At 43.0% G+C, this 19,378-nt stretch overlaps 1 protein-coding gene across 1 annotated transcript; it reads left to right on the top strand.

Annotated features, from left to right (window-relative positions):
* Positions 1-6,713: 6,713 nt before the first annotated feature.
* On the top strand, positions 6,714-17,983 carry LOC136319362 (zinc finger protein 699-like). The gene is given in 5 exon segments (XM_066252652.1): positions 6,714-7,056; positions 9,239-9,307; positions 12,816-12,846; positions 12,923-13,012; positions 14,222-17,983. Coding segments are annotated over 5 exon segments (1,947 nt in total). The 3' UTR covers positions 15,636-17,983.
* The last annotated feature ends 1,395 nt before the right edge of the window (positions 17,984-19,378 follow it).

Below are 19,378 nucleotides of genomic sequence, written 5' to 3'. Positions count from 1 at the left end.
TGGTCACACTCTCGCAGTGGGCTCTCCAAGACCGAGACGTCAGAGGAAAGTTTTGGGTCCTGCCTTAGGCTTATCTGGGATGCATTTGGTTGTACTCTGGAAAGCGGGCTTCCAGAAATGTCTGTTTGTGTTTGCACATTTAGTCATGTTCTAGGAAGACAATTAGTGGGAACTGAGTCAACCATTTGCTGTGGGAAAAGAGGACGCTAGAAGATAAGCTGCCCCCTCGCTTCCTCTAAGGGAGGGTTCAGTCTCTTCCAGCCCTGCTCCAACCACCTGTGACCTGACCTTGCCCAGCATGCTGGAACTTAAAGAATAAAGGTGCCCAGGGCCATTGGCCCCATCTCATGTTACTGTGGATGAGCCGAGAGCAGTGATCCCCAACCTTTTTTGGGCTACAGACTGGCTTAATGTCAGAAAATATTTTCACGGACTGGCCTTTAGGGTGGGACGGATAAATATATCACGTGACCAAGTGTCAAGAGTGAGTCTTAGATGGATGTAACAGAGGGAATCTGGTCACTTAAAAAATAAAACATTGTTCAGACTTAAATATAAACTAGAAAGCCCGGCAGTCATACGAAATGACCACTGTTCTAGATATTATAAATTGTAATTAAAATGATTTGTGCAAAGGTTTCTGCTAATTCAAACTGAATTACCCAGGGCAGGTGGCGAGGATGCCCCTTTGCTTACTGCCCCATGGGGTTTCCCCCTTCTACTTGCTTAATTGCTTAAAGTAGAGTGCAATGAAGGAAACCACTGGCGGTACATTTCTTAAGAGCCACCGCTAGCTCAATAAATAAAGGTGATTTAAATAATAAAATGGTAATTCACATGTCAAAGATCTCTTTGTACACAACATTTCTTGTGTAGATCTTTCCATCATTTTTAAACTCGCCTTGCAGAGGACCATCAATTATTTTTAATTTTACGTCTGTTCTTTCACGAACTCTTGAACAGGCAACATAAAGTTGACCGTGTCCAAATGCAGGCTCAGGTAAAAAAAATGCCAACACGCTTAAGCGTTTGGCCCTGAGACTTATTGATACTCATAGCAAAGGCAAGTTTTACAGGAAATTGTCTACGTCTCAATTGAAATGGCAACCCTGTTTGAGATGGAGCCAAATCAATTCTTGGAATGACATGTATTTCACCTTTAGAGGAGCCAGTCAAAGACTTAACTATTATGACATTATTTTTCAATTGGAGAACCTCTAGTCTTGTACCATTGCAAAGACCCCTTCTGGTGTTAAGATTTCTTAACAGCATAATAATTGCTCCAATCTTTAACCTCAATTTGTGAGGTGGCATGCCAGAAGGCGGGACTATTTGAATGCCGTGGCAACTTCACCCCATTGGCTAGTACAGTTACACAAGCAACCAATAAGCTATCAGCGACAAACACACTTAAGCCACATATAATAAAGATAAATCAGAAATAATGTAAGTTATTTATTCTTTGTCTGTGGACCGGTACCAAATGGCCCACGGACCAGTACTGGTCTGCGGCCTGGGGGTTGGGGACCACTGGCCTAGAGTATTTCTTCCAAGTAGCAGGTAAACTGATCTCATTTCTTATAAACACAAGGGCCACTTACTATGCCTTGCCTGAGTATTCAGGTTTTATTTATCCCTTGAAGATCTCTGTTATGGGTATTGATAGTATTATTTTCTCCTGCTTTGTTTAATGTATAGTGTCTCTTTATTCCTCTTGTCTCAATGCCCCATGCCTATTTTAGGCTGGGACCTGCTCCTAATTTAGACAAATTTACCTCTGCCACCAAGCATGGTGTATCCCAAGGTTCTCTTCACCATGCCACAGTTTCAGAGCCTCAGGGCCAGTCACCTTGTGTTCATCTCTCCAGTTTAAAGAAAATGGAAGCTTTGTCTCCATACATACTGCAGGTGCTTTTCCAGTCTACCTGACTCATTGCTATCCAGAAGCAGTGGTCATTGGGACTTAGACTCTAGTTGCAAAGTATAAAAATGTGACCACAACTCTAGTGCCTTATGGACTTTTATATGTGTGACTCCTGCTCCTTGGGACAGTTCTCAGACTGAAGTGGCAATTGGGTTACATTTACAAATAGTATGAAGTGGTGATGGTGTCAACATGAACTTAGGGAAATTACATTAACATGTTAAGGACATTTAAGACTGAAGAATTTTATTTTAAATCCTGTTGTATTAATTAAAACTTTGCTTAATAATCTGATATACTTTAATCACTTCATTGTATTAGGATATTTGTTTTTTTTTAATTTATTTATTCATTTTTTTTTTTAGAGAAGAGAGGGAGACAGAGAGAGAGAGAGGAGAGACACAGAGAGAGAAGGGGGGAGGAGCTAGAAGCATCAACTCCCCTATGTGCCTTGACCAGGCAAGCCCAGGGTTTCAAACCGGCGGCCTCAGCATTTCCAGGTCTATGCTTTATCCACTGCGCCACCACAGGTCAGGCAGGATATTTGTTATAGTATTTGTTAACATTAACTGTTTTAATTTTGTTGTTCATTTTATATTTTTACAGTCTGTCTCAAAATCAGAACATGGGAATTCAAATGAGTATAAAAATGCTACCCAAAACCAGTGGAGTTTTTAGGAAATTTTAATGAATTCACTAAAACCCTTGTTACTAAAGGTTTATTCAAAAGCAATTAGAAAAAGATTTTGCCAACAAGAAAGAAATAATTAAAAAGCCAGACTTAAAATCTATTACAGAAGGCAAAATATCTGAGTGTTTAGGTTTTTTTTTTTTTGGGGGGGGGGGTTGTGTGTATTTTTCTGAGGTTGGAAATGGGAGGCAGTCAGACAGACTCCCGCATGCGCCCAACCAGGATCCACCCAGCATGCCCACCAGGGAGCGATGCTCTGCCCATCTGGGCCGTTGCTCTGTTGCATCCAGAGCCATTCTAGCACCTGAGGCAGAGGCCATAGAGCCATCCTCAGCGCCTGGGCCAACTTTGCTCCAATGGAGCCTTGGCTGCAGGAGAGGAAGAGAGAGACAGAGAGGAAGGAGAAGGGGAGGGGTGGAGAAGCAGATGGGTGCTTCTTCTGTGTGCCCTGGCTGGGAATCGAACCCGGGACTCCTGCATGCCAGGCCGACACTCTACCACTGAGCCAACCAGCCAGGGCCCTGAGTGTTTAGTTTATGTCCAAATGAATACTAAGCAAAGTAGGGAAATTGTTATAAAAGCCAGTTAATTTTATATAAGTTACAGAAGATCTGTATAGTTTATAAGAAATTAATCAGTAACATTTATTTCTTTAATGAACTGTATTGCTATTAATGCTGTCTGATAAATATCTATTACATGTTATAAGTTAATATTCCTACTCAACAGCCTCATGCTCTTCTGTAAATTAAGTCAAGGATTTGACTTAGAGAATATAAAACCAGTGGGGAATGTGGTAAGGTATCAAAGTTGCAAAATTAATATTGATATTTTAGGAAGAAAGGTAGGCTTTCTGTCCCATCCTTCTTTTGGAGAGGGGAGGCAGAAGAATGTAGAAGTTTCTAGCTTGCAAGGACAATGGGTCATTTAGTTTTAAATCTAGAATAAAGGTTAACTGAGGAACTTCTTCTGTTTCAATAAGAGACAGAATTTACATACCATCCTACATTGATTGTAGTTCCTCCCTCCTTCCTGAAATCCTGAGAGTAACATACCTCTAGGCAAAGGAGGGGAGATAGATACTAAAAGATTTGTAAATGTCCTTGGTTGTATTACCTTGAAAGTTTTAATGTTTTGTGAATCCCCTAAACAAATGTTGTAAACTTGCTAATAATTGTGTCATAATGTCATGTTCCCTCAACCTGTGTGTGATCAGGGGTATATAACCAGGTATATACCCCTGAAATGTATTTGGCATGCACAATGTGGGTCTGCAATGCCCTGTGTTAGTCATATGTGGCTGGCATATTAAATAAATCTCCTCCTTTAATAAAACCCTTCAAAATTCATCCAGACTTGGTGTCTCTACATAAACCTGTGGAAATGAGGTATGGGTAATTTACAATACTCCAACTGGAAGGAAAGCTTCCTGGTGCAGGAGGGCTTTCTTCCTTAGGCCCTGAGGAGAGCTGAACTGAAAACACAAATCTGATGTATTCCATGTTGGGCAGATAAAATATATTATGCTCACTTTCTTAAAGATAGCGCTGCCCACATAGAAGCCCGTCGCCCAGGTGATTGCTTGGGATGGCTGTGATTGTATTAATGAGTGTTGGGGGCAGGCTGTGGGCAGGCATGATCCTTGTAGCCTGGGGTTTGGTTTTAGGACTAAGTCTTTCCCACCCTTTTTATGTGGGGTGGACTTTGTATCAGAGACTTCCCTATTTTGTATATTGGATTAAAGGTTTTGATTTTCTGCACTATAAAGTGGGGCAGACTGGGAGTTTGCTCTCTCAGTTCCTGAGATTAGTATTAGAGGAGAGAGGAGAAAGAAGAGCAGAGAGAGGCCACATGGAGGAGGCCAGGAGAAGCAGCAAAGATGGCGGAGTGTTGAAGGAGAAGCCAGTTAGTGCAGAGTTTGTGCAGGGAGAAGGAAGGAGATGGGGAACAGAGGTGAACAAGGCTAGTGAGCTAGAAACCTTTGATTCTAGGAAACTCAGATAAGTCAGTAGCTTTGTGAGCACTGAATGAGTGGGTTTTGGAGTCCAGTGTGTGTTTTACTTGCCTGCCGGGTGCAAGCTAGGATTAAAGGTAATGGCCCACCAGTTTTTGGCTCCGTTGTTTTATTGCCATCTGTTCAAATCTAATGCAAACCTTCATGGGACAGGTGGCTGTGATGATGACCGAGGCAACCGGCTTTACATTCCAAAAGAAAAGTTTATTTTAAAAATGCCGGGATGCAAGCATACAAGTGGGCTGAGACCAAGTGTCAGCCCCAAACTGTGGGGGGAAGCATTAGATATAGGGAATTTGCTGGCATGGGATTCCTACACCTGGGCAAGCTTAGATTAGTAATGTTAGGTGCTGGCTAGTAATTATGGGTCCTGAGGGAGAATGGTGTGGAATTAAGAAAACAGACTCACCGAGAAAAGAGGATGGGATCGGGAGTCCTCTTCAATGCTGATGACAATATCAGAGAGCAAGCCTCCAGTCGTTGCTTTATTATATAGCATAGACCAGGGTCCCCAACCCCCAGGCCGCTGACCAGTACCAGTCCGTGGGCCATTTGGTAATAAATAACTTACATTATTTCCGTTTTATTTATATCGAAGTCTGAACGATGTATTATTTTTAAAAAATGACCAGATTCCCTCTGTTACATTCGTCTAAGACTCACTCTTGATGCTTGTCTCAGTCACATGATACATTTATCCGTCCCACCCTAAAGGCCAGTCCGTGAAAATATTTTCTGACATTAAACCGGTCCATGGCCCAAAAAAGGTTGGGGACCACTGGCCTAGACCACTAAAGCCTTTAATCCAATATACAAATAAGGAAGTCTTTGATACAAAGCCACTCAACTGAGGCATAAATTAGATTCCTCATAAGAGTGCACCACCCTATATCATGCAACAGTCAAGGGTATAGAGAAAAGCTTAGTGTTGAGAAGATTTTAGGAATAAAAGGGTGGGGAAGGCTTAGTCTTAAAACTAAGCCTTAGGCTATAATGACCTTGCCAGTTCACAGCTGGTCTTTCACAATCAGATTCTGTGGCCTTGGTTCCTGACTTAGGAGAATTCTGTTGCAGGGACACAAATTCTTTGATGTAGCACAGACTTAGTGTCCTTGGTAAATCCTGAGTACAGTTAAGTGGTCAATCTCCCAGGAACAGCTGGGGCCTGAGTCTATGAGCCTGCTTTCACAACATCTATTGTGATATTTTTGTGTGTGACAAAGACAGAAAGAGGGACAGACAAACAGGAAGGGAGAGAAATGAGAAGCATCAATTCTAAGTTGCGGCACCTTACTTGTTCATTGATTGCTTTCTTATATGTGCTGTTGGTCAAATAAGTTTGTAAATATGATATATATGTTTGCTCACTTATACTTTGTATTGGGTGTGGGGGACAGGCTGTAAGCAGATAGGGTTGTTATAGTTTTAAGACTAAGTCATTCCCCATGCCCTTGATGGTTGCATGATGTGGGATGGTGCACTCTCATGAGAAATCCCATTATGCCTTAGATACGTGACTTTGCATCAGAGACTTCCTTGTTTCCATATTGGATTAAAGTTTTGGATTTCTACACTATAAAATGGGGAAGATTGGGAGCTTGCTCTCTCTTGGTTCCTGAGATTAGCATTAGAGAAGAGAACTGAGAAAGGAGAGCAGAGAAAGGCCACATGGAGGAGAGGAGAAGCAGCCAAGATTGTGAAGTGCTGAAGGAGAAGCTAGTTTGTGCAGAGAGAAGGAGATGAGGAAAAAAGGTGAATAGGGCTGGTGAGCTAGAAACCTTTGATTCTAGGAAACTCGGATAAGTCAGTGGCTTTTCCTGAATGGAAAGAGAAGTGTTTTCCCACTGTGTGTATTTCTTGCCTACTGGGTAAACTAGGATTAAAGGTAATGGCCCACAAGTTCTTGGCTCCGTTGTTTCATTACCATTTATCTGAATCAAATGTGAATTTCCATTGGCCAGGCAGCTGTGATGGTGGTGGTGGCTACTGGCTTTACATTTGGCGTAGTCTGTGGCAGTATTTGATACAGTTTGGTATGGAGCCACCACCACCTTTGAGTGGTGAAGAAGAGGTTAAGGTTCTCCATGGCTATCCTCTTGGGGGCCGTATACTGGCTGACTTTTACAGTCATGTGTGAGGAAATCAAGAGCTCTTTGGAAGAGGCTTCCTGGGACCTTCAAACCAAGCAGTGGAAGGAGCTAGAGCAAAGTAGGGAGAAAGGGATGCTGGCCCTGGAGCTGGAGCAAGCACCGGAGAAGGAGGCTGATCTGGTTCACGAGATTTGCTTGGAAATACAGAAGCTGTTGAAGGATGAATCACAAGCTTGTGAGTTGCAGATTGCTCTGGACATTGTGGAGAGCCAGCAGTGGCAGGAGGCCGGGGCCGGAGCTGCAAGGCCTGCAGAGCAGAAGGTGACGGGGGCCTGGGGTTTGAGCCCAGTGGCAGGAGCTGATTTTAGTTCCTCTTTGGAGGATAAGGAGAATCTTTCTGGAGTTGTGATCTGCAGTCTCCAGAAGATGAGAGCCCAGCAGCAAGGAGTACCTAGTACACCCCTGGTAGGTTTGCGATTTGGGGACATAGGGGTGAATGCCACCATGCTCTCTGGAGCAGAGATGGAAATGCTGACTGCCATTGCTACATGCTCCTCTTTGGGACAATGTAAGACCTGCCAGGACGGCAGGGATGAGGGGGGGGTGGCTGAGGCCTCATGTGTGTGGACTGATTCCTAGACTATGACCGAAGTGGGCACTGGCTCCTCTGTTGGATGGACTTATGGATTTTGGACAATGTGAAATACCCTGATGGGGGTGGGGGGCAGCTTTGCTTGAGGCCCTCCCCTGCCCCAGGAAGCTTTTCCCATGGCTAGAAAGAAGTCCAAGGACATATTGTGCTTTTGGCAAAGTGCTCAGAGACTGGTGAATGTATCTTTGTAATTGTTGAAATTGTATAATTTGTCATGTTGTTGTAATTTAGTAATATGCCTAATTTTCTTGTGCAGGAATACCTGTGCTTTAGATTGTGAAGCAAGCAAATGGGGTGGAATGTTGGTCAAATAAGTTCGTAAATATGATATATATGTTTGCTCACTTACAGTTTGTATTGGGTGTGGGGGACAGGCTGTAAGCAGGTAGGGTCATTATACCCTAAGGCTTAGTTTTAAGACTAAACCTTTCCCCACCCCCTTGACTGTTGAAGGATGTGGGGTTGTGCACTCTTATGAGGAATCCCATTATGCCATTATAGATAGGTGACTTTGTATCAGAGACTTCCTTGTTTGTATATTGGATTAAAGGTTTGGATTTCTACACTATAAAATGGGGCAAACCGGGAGCTTACTCTCTCTTGGTTCCTGAGATTAGCATTAGAGAAGAGAGCTGAGAAAGGCCACGTGGAGGGGAGGAGAAGCAGCCAAGGTGGCGTAGTGCTGATGTAGAAGCCAGTTTGTGTAGAGAGAAGGAGATGGGGACAGAGGTGAGTAGGGCTGATGAGCTAGAAACCTTTGATTCTAGGAAACTTGGTTAAGTCAGTGGCTGTGGGGGCCCCGAATTGAAAGAGAAGTGTTTTCCCCCTGTGTGTATTTCTCGCTTGCCAGGTGCAAGCTAGGATTAAAGCTAATGGCCCACCAGTTCTTGGCTCCATTGTTTCCTTACCATCTGTCTGAATCAAATGCAAATGTGCATTGGCCAGGCTGCTGTGATGGTGGCCGTGGCTACTGGCTTTACATTTGCCTTGATGCAGCGTGGTTCTAGCAGAGTGAATGACCCTTTGCTCAAGCCAGCAATCTTGGGTTCAAGTCAGCAGCCATGGGGTGATGTCTATAATCCTACCCTGAAGCCAGTGACCTTGTGCTCAAGCTGGTGAGCCAGCACTTAAGCTGGTGACCTCAGGGTTTCAAACCTGGGTCCTTAGCATCTCGGGCTGATGCTCTATCCATTGTGCCACCACCTAGTCAGGCAACACCTATTGTGATTTAAAGCTCCCTCAATGGTTAGGTTCCTCCCCAATGCAAACTTTTTTTAGACATTTTTGTGAAGGTAAGCTTTTGCTACAGTTCAAAGTGAAGGCCAGGCCCTGGCCGGTTGGCTCAGCGGTAGAGCGTCGGCCTGGCATGCGGGGGACCCGGGTTCGATTCCCGGCCAGGGCACATAGGAGAAGCGCCCATTTGCTTCTCCACCCCCCTCCCCTCCTTCCTCTCTGTCTCTCTCTTTCCCTCCCGCAGTCAAGGCTCCATTGGAGCAAAGATGGCCCGGGCGCTGGGGATGGCTCCTTGGCCTCTGCCCAAGGCACTAGAGTGGCTCTGGTCGAGGCAAAGTGACGCCCCGGAGGGGCAGAGCATCGCCCCCTGGTGGGCAGAGCTTCGCCCCTGGTGGGCGTGCCGGGTGGATCCCAGTTGGGCACATGCGGGAGTCTGTCTGACTGTCTCTCCCTGTTTCCAGCTTCAGAAAAATACAAAAAAAAAAAAAAAAGTGAAGGCCAGGCAGCTGTTAGGAAAGAGAATAGCAAGCAAACTAACTTTATTTTTACAAAATGCCTGGGTGAGGAAAATATGAGTTTTACAGGGGCTAATTTAACCCTAACAATATTAACCTTGTTTTTCTTGTTTGTGCAGTGTCTCTTAAACTATGCTATTATAAAGCCAGTAGCCGCGGCCACTATCACAGCCGCCTGGCCAATGCAGGTTTGCATTTGATTTGGTCAGACAGTAATAAAACAACAGAGCCAAGAACTGGTGGGCCATTAACTTTAATCCTAGCTTGCAACCGGTGGGCAAGAAATACAATCAGCGGGAAAACACTTCCTTTCCATTCAGGACTCCCAAAGCCACTGACTCATTCAAGTTTTCCTAGAATCAAAGGTTTCTAACTCACCAGCCTTATTCACCTCTGTTCCTCATCTCCTTCTCTCTGCACTAACTGGCTTCTCCTTCAGCACTCTGCCATCTTGGCTGCCTCTCCTTGCAATGCAAATTTCAGGAACCGAGCTCAAGCAAGCCCCGGTCTCCCCCATTTTATAGTGTAGAAATGCAAACCTTTAAGACAATCTACAAATAAGGAAGTCTCTGATACAAAGCTTACTTATCTGTGGCATAATGGAATTCCTCATGAGTGCACCACCCCACATCCTGCAAAAGTCAAGGGTGTAGAGAAAAGTTAGTTTTGAAAAGATCTTAGTATTACAAAGGAGGGAAAGGCTTAGTCTTAAAACTAAGCCTTAAGCTATAGTGACTTTGCAGGCTTATAGCCTGTCTCCCACACCCAATGCAAATTACTGTATAAACTAGCAAAGAAATACATCATATTTACAAACTTATTTTACCCACAGCTATAAAGCCAGGAAGATATAAAGAATTCTTGTCTTGGTCAGTAATGATTATCAATCTATTTATAAAAGGTTGTGGCCTTTATTAAGTTAATAAAGCCCCTTTTAAATCTGGCTTATGTATACATCTTATCAAATGTTGATTAATGTTTTTGCATCTATTGAATTGATAACATAATTTTGCTCCTTTAACTTACTTTGTGCTATTATATCTTCATAAAATCTTTAATTTTATATAGCCTGAGTCTATACTTCTATTTTTATTTATTTATTTTTTTTGACAGAGACACAGAGAGAGTCAGAGAGAGGGACAAATAGGGACAGCCAGACAGGAATGGAGAGCGATGAGAAGCATCAATTTTTTTTTGTTGCGGCACTTTAGTTGTTCATTGATGGCTTTCTCATATGTGCCTTGACTTGGGGGCTACAGGAGAGTGAGTGATGCCTTACTCAAGCCAGGGAACTTTGGGCTCAAGCTAGTGACCATGGGTCACTAGGTCAAGCTAGGATCATGACTATGATCCCATATTCAAGCTGGTGAGCCTGTGCTCAAGCCAGATGAGCCCATGCTCAAGCCGGCAACCTCTGGGTTTCAAACCTGAGTCCTCCGGGCCTCAGTCCAATGCTCATTCACTGCGCCACCGCCTGATCAGATGAGTCTATACTTTTAAAAGAATGGTTTCTGACTTCTGGTCAAGATGGCAGTATAGGTAAACACAGTACTAGCATCCTCCCACAACCATATCAAAATTACAACTAAATTACAGAGCAAACATCATTCGGAACTGCTGGATATTTAGCTGAATAGAAATTCTACAAGTGAGGATTAAAAGAAGAAGGCTAATCAAGACTGGTAGGAGGGGCGGGGATGTCAAACGGGCTGGTCCCACACCCAAGTGTAGCAGATAAACACAGGGAAAGCTATGTCTGCTGCAGAGGTCCCCTTTGGAAAGCCACTTTTTCAAGCTTCCCAGCAGGCCCCCCAGCCCAAGGATCTACTGCCAAGAAGAAAAGTTCCCATAACTTCTGGCAGTAAAAACCATGAGGGATAATGGCTGAGTGAGATGAAGGGCTGCTGGATCCCAGGCAGTTTCCTGTGGGAGAAGGGCTCATTATTGGAACAATGGGCTCTGCCAACACTTCTGTCTGGGAGAAAGCCAACCCTAGTTTCCACGCTGATGCCAGATACTTCATTTTCTCTCCATATATTCCTAGTGCCTTTTGAATTGCTATTCCAACACCAGAGCTCAGAAAGAGTGAGGCAGACAGATTAAGTCTGCGTGCTTGCCCTTCAAGAGAAACTGCCTGGGACTCCAGCAGCCCTTCATCACACTCAGCCATTATCCCCTGGGGGTTTTTACTGCAAAAAGTTATAGAGACTTCTCTTCCTGTTACTGGAATCCTGGGCTGGGGAGCCTAGCATGGGACTGGGACTACTTTCTCCTCAGCATGAACCTCTGCAGCAGATATATGTCATTCCATTTTAATGTGCCACACTTGGGTGTCGGACCAGCCCATTTCACATCTCTGCCCCTTCTACCAATCTTGATGAGCCTTCTTCTATAAATTTCTACTTGTAGGATTTCTATTCAGCTAAATATCTGGCTGCTCTGCATGATGGTTGTTCTGTAATTTAGTTGTAATTTTGATCTGGTTGTGAGAGGATGCAATTACTGTGTTTACCTACACTGCCATTTTGACGGGAGTTCAGAAACCATTCTTTTAAAAGTATAAATTCGGACTATTTAAAATTAAAGATTTTATACAGATATCATAAAGTAAGTTAAAGGAGCAAAGTGCAATAGATAAAAAAACATTTGATGGCATTAATCAACAATTGATAACACATGTACACATAAACCAGATTTAAAAGGGACTTTATTAACTTAATAAAGGCCACAACCTAAAGCAAATAGATTGATAATTATTACTAAGATGAGAATCCTTTATTTCTTTCTTACTTTAAGAGACACTACACAAACAAGAAAAAAAACTTAATATTAGAAAAATATATATATACAGAACATTTTATTTATTTATTAAGTCCAAATTTAGGAAAGGACAATGTTAGAGGTTGGTAAGGTTTCCAGGTAAATGAACCTACATAATTAATTTTCAATTGCCTTCCTCTACATGAGCAGTTATCAACAGAGCAATAAAAGGGAACACTAAAGGTCTAATGAAAGGACTGAGTAAATGGAACGGAGATCTCAGGGACTGGTACAGGCTTAAGTGTTTTGTTCAGTCTCTGACTCTTAAAGAGTCTGGACAGGAGGCCCTAAGCCTAACCCCGCCTGTAGCACCAATTTCTCTGAGTTGCACCCCTGCACCTAGCCTTGCCTCGCTGAATATTCAACTAAGTCCCGCCCCATAGCACTAGTCAATCAAACCTCCGCCCTCGTCCTCTCACATCCACCCAATCTCAACTGCGCTGACCCGGCCCCAGGACCCGACCACATCTCTCCCCGGAGAAAGCCAGCCTTTCCTGATCGGTGGCCCCTTTTACTGTCCCTCCGGGCCTTGCACCCTTAACTGTATTTCGCAGCTCCCGAGGCCCCGCCCCTTTCGCTGGGCGTGGCGCAAAAGCCAAAGCAAAAGTTTCGTTTTCCGCGTGCGCAAGTCGTGAGCCTGTTCTCCCCGCACCTTCACTTGCCTCTGAGCTCCATTTTCACCTGGGTCCACCATCTTCCCGGTTTGGGTCGGCCCTGCCTCAGGTCCGGTGGCGGAGGCGGAGAGCTCGGCCTTGGGGAAGCCAGAGATCAGAGGGTGGCCGCCGCCGGGACCCTGCACCCGGCCTCGGATCGCCGGGCCGTTACCTCAGAGCCCCGCCCCCTCCGCGCGTGGATGTTGCTCCAACCGAACTCCCTGAATCGGGCACTCTAGGCTGGGTCCAGTCGGGTGAGAGCAAAGGGGAGTGGAGAACAACCCTTATATTTATAATTCACCTCTAGACGGGTCCTTTGTTCTCTTTCAGGAAAGGAAAAGCATCCCGGCCTTTCCCATCCCGGGGACGAGAGCCTCACCTGGTCGACTCTTCGCTGATCTGCGGATTTCGGCGTGTCCGGTGAGCAAGGGGCTGGCATTTGGCTCCACTACGTCCCCGCCTTCCCTTCTGGTGCAGGAGATACTAGTTAATCTTGATGTTACCCTGCTTGCTGGGACCCGTTTGCTACATTATATCCAGATGCATACAAGTGAACTAATTATTTATTAAGTGTATTTGTAACCGTCTTCTCCGAATACAGCTATCCATTGTAATCATTTGAATGTAGATCTTTTTTGGATTTCACACATAAAGTGTGATCATCTGCCAGTTTTAGCTGTTTTTTGTTTGTTTTTTACCTTGTACCTTGTGTTTCTTTAGTGCAGTTGCCAGGACCTGCATCCAGTTCATGTTGAATAGCATAGAATTTATATCCTTGCCTTGTTCCCGATCCCAGAGGGAATTATTCTACCATTTTACCATTAAATACTATGTTTATTGTATGTGATTGTACTTTTTTTTTTCTAGTAAAACGTGTTCCCGTCTAGTTCTGGTGGGTTAAATTGTTATTACCAATGAACGTTATTATAGATCAGTCACTACTTTGTATATAAGAGGATAAGTGATATGATCTTTTTCTGTTAAAAAAGTGAATTATATTGATGATTCCATTTTCAACCACATTTTTTTCTTAGGATACAATGAACGAGGTTTGTGATTAATATCTTTATTATTCATTTGTCGACTGCACTAATATATTATTTGCACTAATCTGTATAAATTTTTTTTTTAATTGTGCTTCTCTGGTTTTGAAAATCCTCGGGGAAAACACTGTTTTCACCCCTTATAATGGAATGTTGAAAATTTTTTTATTTGGTGAGCCAGCTGGTTAAACAATTTGTAAATTCTGTTTCGTTTGTGGGTATGTTTTAAAGTGCTGAATATTTTTTTTCTTTAATGACTGGATATAATCAAGTGTTGTGTTTATTTTAGATCAGTGGTTCTCAACCTTTCTAATGCCATGACCCCACAATACAGTTCCTCATGTTGCGGTGACCCCAAACCAAAAAATAATTTTGGTGGCTACTTCATAACTGTAATTTTGCTACAGTTATGATTCGGAATGTAAATACCTGATATGCATTATGTATTTTCCGATGGCTTTAGGTGACCCCGCTGGGGTCGCAACCCACAGGTTGAGAACCGCTGTTTTAGATCATTGCTGGAAAGTTGTACTATTAATGGTAAAAATGTAATTATTGCTAATATTGTGCTTTTTATTTTTAAAAGAAATCATGTGGTGGAGAACATCTATGAATGTAACCAAAAAAACCAGCATGGAAAAAACTTATGCCAAATTTCAAAACTTAACGTACTCCAGAGAACTGCTGAGGTACAATCCTATGAATGCCGTGAATGTAAAAAGGTCTTCATGGATCATGTTTCCCTGAAGACCCACGTCAGTTCACACATGGGAAGCAAACCCTACCAGTGCAGGGAGTGTGGGAAGGCTTTCCATTCCCTCGCCTGTTTCAGGAAGCATATGAAAACCCCCGTGGAAGACAAACCCTACGAATGTCAGCAGTGTACCAGAGCCTTCGGCTGTTCTTCATTCTTCAGGGCGCATATGAAGCTTCACCCTGGACAGACAAACTGTGAATGTGAGCAATGTGGCAAAACCCTCAGCTGTTCTTCATCCCTCAAAGAGCACAAGAGAATTCACAGTGGAGATAAGCCTTATGAATGCAAGGAATGTGGGAAGGAGTTCAGTTCTTCCTCTCACCTCATAATACATTTAAGAATCCATACTGGAGAGAAGTCTTTTGAGAATAAGGAGTGTGGGAAGGCCTTCAGTGAGTCTTCGAAACTCACTGTACATGTGAGAACACATACCGGAGAGAAACCCTATAAATGTAAGGACTGTGGGAAAGAAAGCCTTCTCTCTCCTCACTTCCCTTAATTGCATGTGAAAAATCAAAGAAGAGAGAAGCCCTATGAATGTAAGGAGTGTGGAACAGCCTTTAACTATCCCTCATTGTTCAAATCACATGTGAGAGATCATACTGTCAAGACAAAATATGAATGTAAGAAATGTGGGAAGGCCTTTAGTCATGAGAACACACAGTGGAGAGAATCCTTATAAATATAAGGAGTGTGGGAAAGCCTTTACTCATTCCACCTTACAGTGCATGGATGGACTCACAGTGGGGAGAAGCCTTATGAATGTAAGAAATGCGGGAAAGCCTTTATTGATGTCTCATCTCTTAGGACTCACATGAGGACACACACGGGGGAGAAGCCCTATGAATGTAAGGAATGTGAGAAAGCCTTTATTAGTTTCTCCATCCTTACAGTGCATGGACGAACTCACATTAGGGAGAAACCCTATGAGTGTAAGCAGTGCGGCAAGGCCTTTCGTCTCTCTTCAAGCCTGACAGTACACGTCGCCCGAATGCACACTGGAGAGAAGCCTTTTGACTGTCCACAGTGTAGGAAAGCCTTCAGTTCACTCCCAACCTTTCAAAAACACATAAGAAAGCACACTGGGGAGAAACTGTATAAATGCAAGGAATGTGGGAAAGCCTTTACTTGTTTCTCCCAACTTAAGTTGCATGGACGGACTCACATAGGGGAGAAACCCTATGAATGTAAGGAATGTGGGAAAGCCTTTATTAGTTCCTCCATCCTTACAGTGCATGGATGAACTCACACTGAGCAGAAACCTCATAAATGTAAGAAATGAGGGAAAGCCTTTTATCTGTTCCTTAGTTCTTAGTATTCACATGAGGGTTCACACTGGGGAGAAGCCCTGTGAATATATGGGACAGCCTTTGTCTTGTCTACTTTCTAACACATGAAAATTAACCCTAGAGAAAACATACAAATGGGAATATCTGCAAAGCTTTTCAAATCTTAGGCAACATGTGAGATCTCACACAGTGGAGACATCCTATGACTTTAACAAAGTAGTTAATTCTCCCTCATTTTTTGAAGACTCCTGAGAACTCCCAGTTGAGAGAAATCCCTTGTACATAAACCATGTGGTAACATCTTCAAAATTACTGCTAATTACAAGTCAACATTCCTAAGAGCTTGACCAGGTTTTGGCACCGTAGATAGAGCGTTGGACTGGGTTGCAGAGGACCCAGGTTCCATACCCGGAGTTGCTGGCTTGAGCACAGGTTCATATGGTTTGAGGAAGGCTCACCAGCTTGAGCCCTAGTTAGTTGGCTTGAGCAAGGGGTCACTCAGTCTGCTATAGTCTCTCGGTCTAGGCACATATGAGAAAGCAATGAGAAACAGATGCCACAACAAAGAATTGATGCTTCTCATCTCTCTCTTTCTTCCTGTCCGTCCCTCTCTCTGTCTCTGTCACACACAAAACAATTGCTAAGAAATAAGCGTATAAGAAAATTTGCTCCAGAAGCAAATATCAGTGTTTCACCTTAAATTGGAAAGTTTGCTCAATGGTTTCTGGTTTGTATTTTCTGATATGAATAATTAAGGTGGTACATTTCCATTTAATACTTTTCCACTATTCTGAGGTGCTTTTATCTGGGTTTAGATGTAAAGGTTATTTCCATCACTAAGTGAGGCAGAGTCTTTATATCCAGGTAGGAGTGGTCCTTTTATTTTTGTTAGTTTCTGATTGCTAAGTGTGCAGTGATCATGGTGTGGACACTTGAGTATTTATCATTTCTTTTGTATTTTGCTTTTGTAATTGGTCATTGCATTTTGACCTAGTATGGCCGTTACTGGAAATTGCATACTGAATATTCTTCACCCTTTTTATTCTTTTTGTAGTTACCAGTTTTTACTATTCAAAGCTTTACCTATCTAATAAGTAATTTCAGCAGAAATTGTTAAGTGCAAAGGTCTTGAAGAAGTGTCTCATCTGATGTTTTTGTATTTCATTCTTTGTCCTTGCTCCTGGCTGATAATGGAACACCTAGTGTTTTGAGAGTAAAAGAAAACCTTGTGACAAGAAAGCCAGAATAAAGTCAGTTTACTTCTGTGTGTGGATTTGGGCATGGCTGGGACTCCATTTTCCAGAACCAATTTCTTACACAGTTCCTGGTTGGAGTTGTGTAAAACAGAGGGTTTGTATGTGAGTTGGAAGGCAGAGGACAGAATCCCTTATTTGAGTTTAGTAAGGCCATGACACTGGGAGACAGATTCATAGGTTCCTGGTGGACTAGTTTCCAGCTCATTTCCCTGATCGTTGGCCTCACCAGTCAATACTGGCTCAAGAACATTAAGTCCTTGACATTAGTTAAGTTGGAAGCAGTGGTTCCATAAACTTCCCTATAAGTTTCTCCATTATGGATATACACAGCCTCTTAGATGTTGACAAGTTTTAGGATTTTAATCCTGCAGATGTTACACTCCCCCTGACACATCAACATTATATTGACTTGGCCCCAGTTTGGAGCTGGACTGTTGTCATCTCCACAATCTAGTTCCATGATATCATTACTCAAGTAGAAAGATAACATCTATGTAAATTCACTGTGTTCTCAAAAAGAGCTGTGGACTGTGAGGAAAATTGGATATAAATGAGACAAGCATCAGATAGGGTGTCGTCCCATTTTAGTGGAGAAAGATTTATATTTGACATCTTCAAACAAAGATTTTACCATTTTTTAATTTTTGCTTAAGATGATGCTTTATTGGTTTGTGCTTCAGGTATGTTTAGCCGCACTTTTTCCTTCTATTATATTTTCCCTCATCTCAAAAAGTACAGTCCTGTGTTGCATACAGCACATAAGTCAGCAACGGATGATGATTGTCCTGGAAGAGTATAATGAGCTGAGACATTCCTATTGTTTGTGAATTCTAATCAGTTTGCACAGTGACAAAATTGTGTAATGATGCCTTTCTCAGAATGTATCCCAGTCGTTACATGGAGCCACACTGTATACCTATAGCACTTCCTGTCATTGTTGTCTATTGTTTTATTAAGGAATATGGACACTACTGTACAGAAGTGTGCTAGTCCTAAGTGTACAGCTTGATGGAATTGCACATAATGTTTACACCCTGATAACTGAACACTTCCATCACTCCAGAAAGTTTACTTATCTGCCTTCTCAGTAATTGCTCCACAGAGGAAAGCACAGTTTTGACTTTAATTATAATTTATTAACTTTGCTTCTTCCTGACTTACTTTTAATTTTTATTTATTGATTGTAGAGAGAAATTGACTTGTTCTACTTATTTATGTATTTCTTGGTTGAGTCTTGTATGTGCCCTGACGGGATGAAACTCACAACATTGGTGTATCAGGATAATGCTCTAACCAACTGAGCTACCTGGCCAGAGTTTTGATCTTTATATAAACATTAAAATATAATATGTACAGTTATGTATTTGGCTTGTTTATTTAATGTCTGTCTGCCTTTCTGTTGTCCTTTTGGTAGGTATTTTACTATGTCAGAAAGGCCGATTGCACCTACAGCCCTAGATGCAATGCATGAACTTTATAGTTGGTCCTGATACGTTGCCCCCACACTCTGATTTTTGCCATTCCGAAAATGTGGCAATACATTGTTTTGGTTTTAATTTGTATTTATGTGATGTGTAATGACGTTGAATACTTTTAAAAAATGTTTTAAAATTTATTTACTGATTTTAGAGAGAAAGGAATAGAGAGGAGAGAAAGGGAAAGAGAGAAGCATAGACTTACTGTCCCACTTATTTATGTATTCATTGGTTGATTCTTTTCTTTTTTTTTTTTTTTTTGTATTTTTCTGAAGCTGGAAATGGGGAGAGACAGACTCCCGCATGCGCCCGACCGGGATCCACCCGGCACGCCCACCAGGGGTGATGCTCTGCCCACCAGGGGGCGATGCTCTGCCCCTCTGGGGGGTCACTCTGCCCCCCAGAGCCACTCTAGCGCCTGGGGCAGAGGCCAAGGAGCCATCCCCAGTGCCCGGGCCATCTCTGCTCCAATGGAGCCTTGGCTGCGGGAGGGGAAGAGAGAGACAGAGAGGAAGGAGGGGGGGTGGAGAAGCAAATGGGCGCTTCTCCTATGTGCCCTGGCCGGGAATCGAACCCGGGTCCCCCGCAAGCCAGGCCGACGCTCTACCGCTGAGCCAACTGGCCAGGGCCTCATTGGTTGATTCTTGCATGTGCTCTGACCAGAGATTGAACACACAATCATGGCATGTCAGGATGACCTAATCAACTGAGCACCCGACCAGGATTAAATACTTTTTTTATGTGCTTGTTGGCAGTTTGCGTATCTTTTAAGAGGGTACCTTTTAAAGCATTTTACCTATTTTTATTACAATTTGAAGAGTTTCCTTCTATTACTTGCTCTTTATTTTATACATCTCTATACTTCCATATGCCGTGTATTATTCAGTGTGTCCATAAAATCATGGTACACTTTTGACCGGTCACAGGAAAGCAACAAAAGACGATAGAAATGTGAAATCTGCACCA

Source organism: Saccopteryx bilineata, chromosome 1, assembly GCF_036850765.1.
Source record: "Saccopteryx bilineata isolate mSacBil1 chromosome 1, mSacBil1_pri_phased_curated, whole genome shotgun sequence".
NCBI classification, from domain to species: domain Eukaryota; kingdom Metazoa; phylum Chordata; class Mammalia; order Chiroptera; family Emballonuridae; genus Saccopteryx; species Saccopteryx bilineata.
Note: the sequence above shows the minus strand (reverse complement) of the source record. Positions and strands in the feature narration are given on the sequence as shown.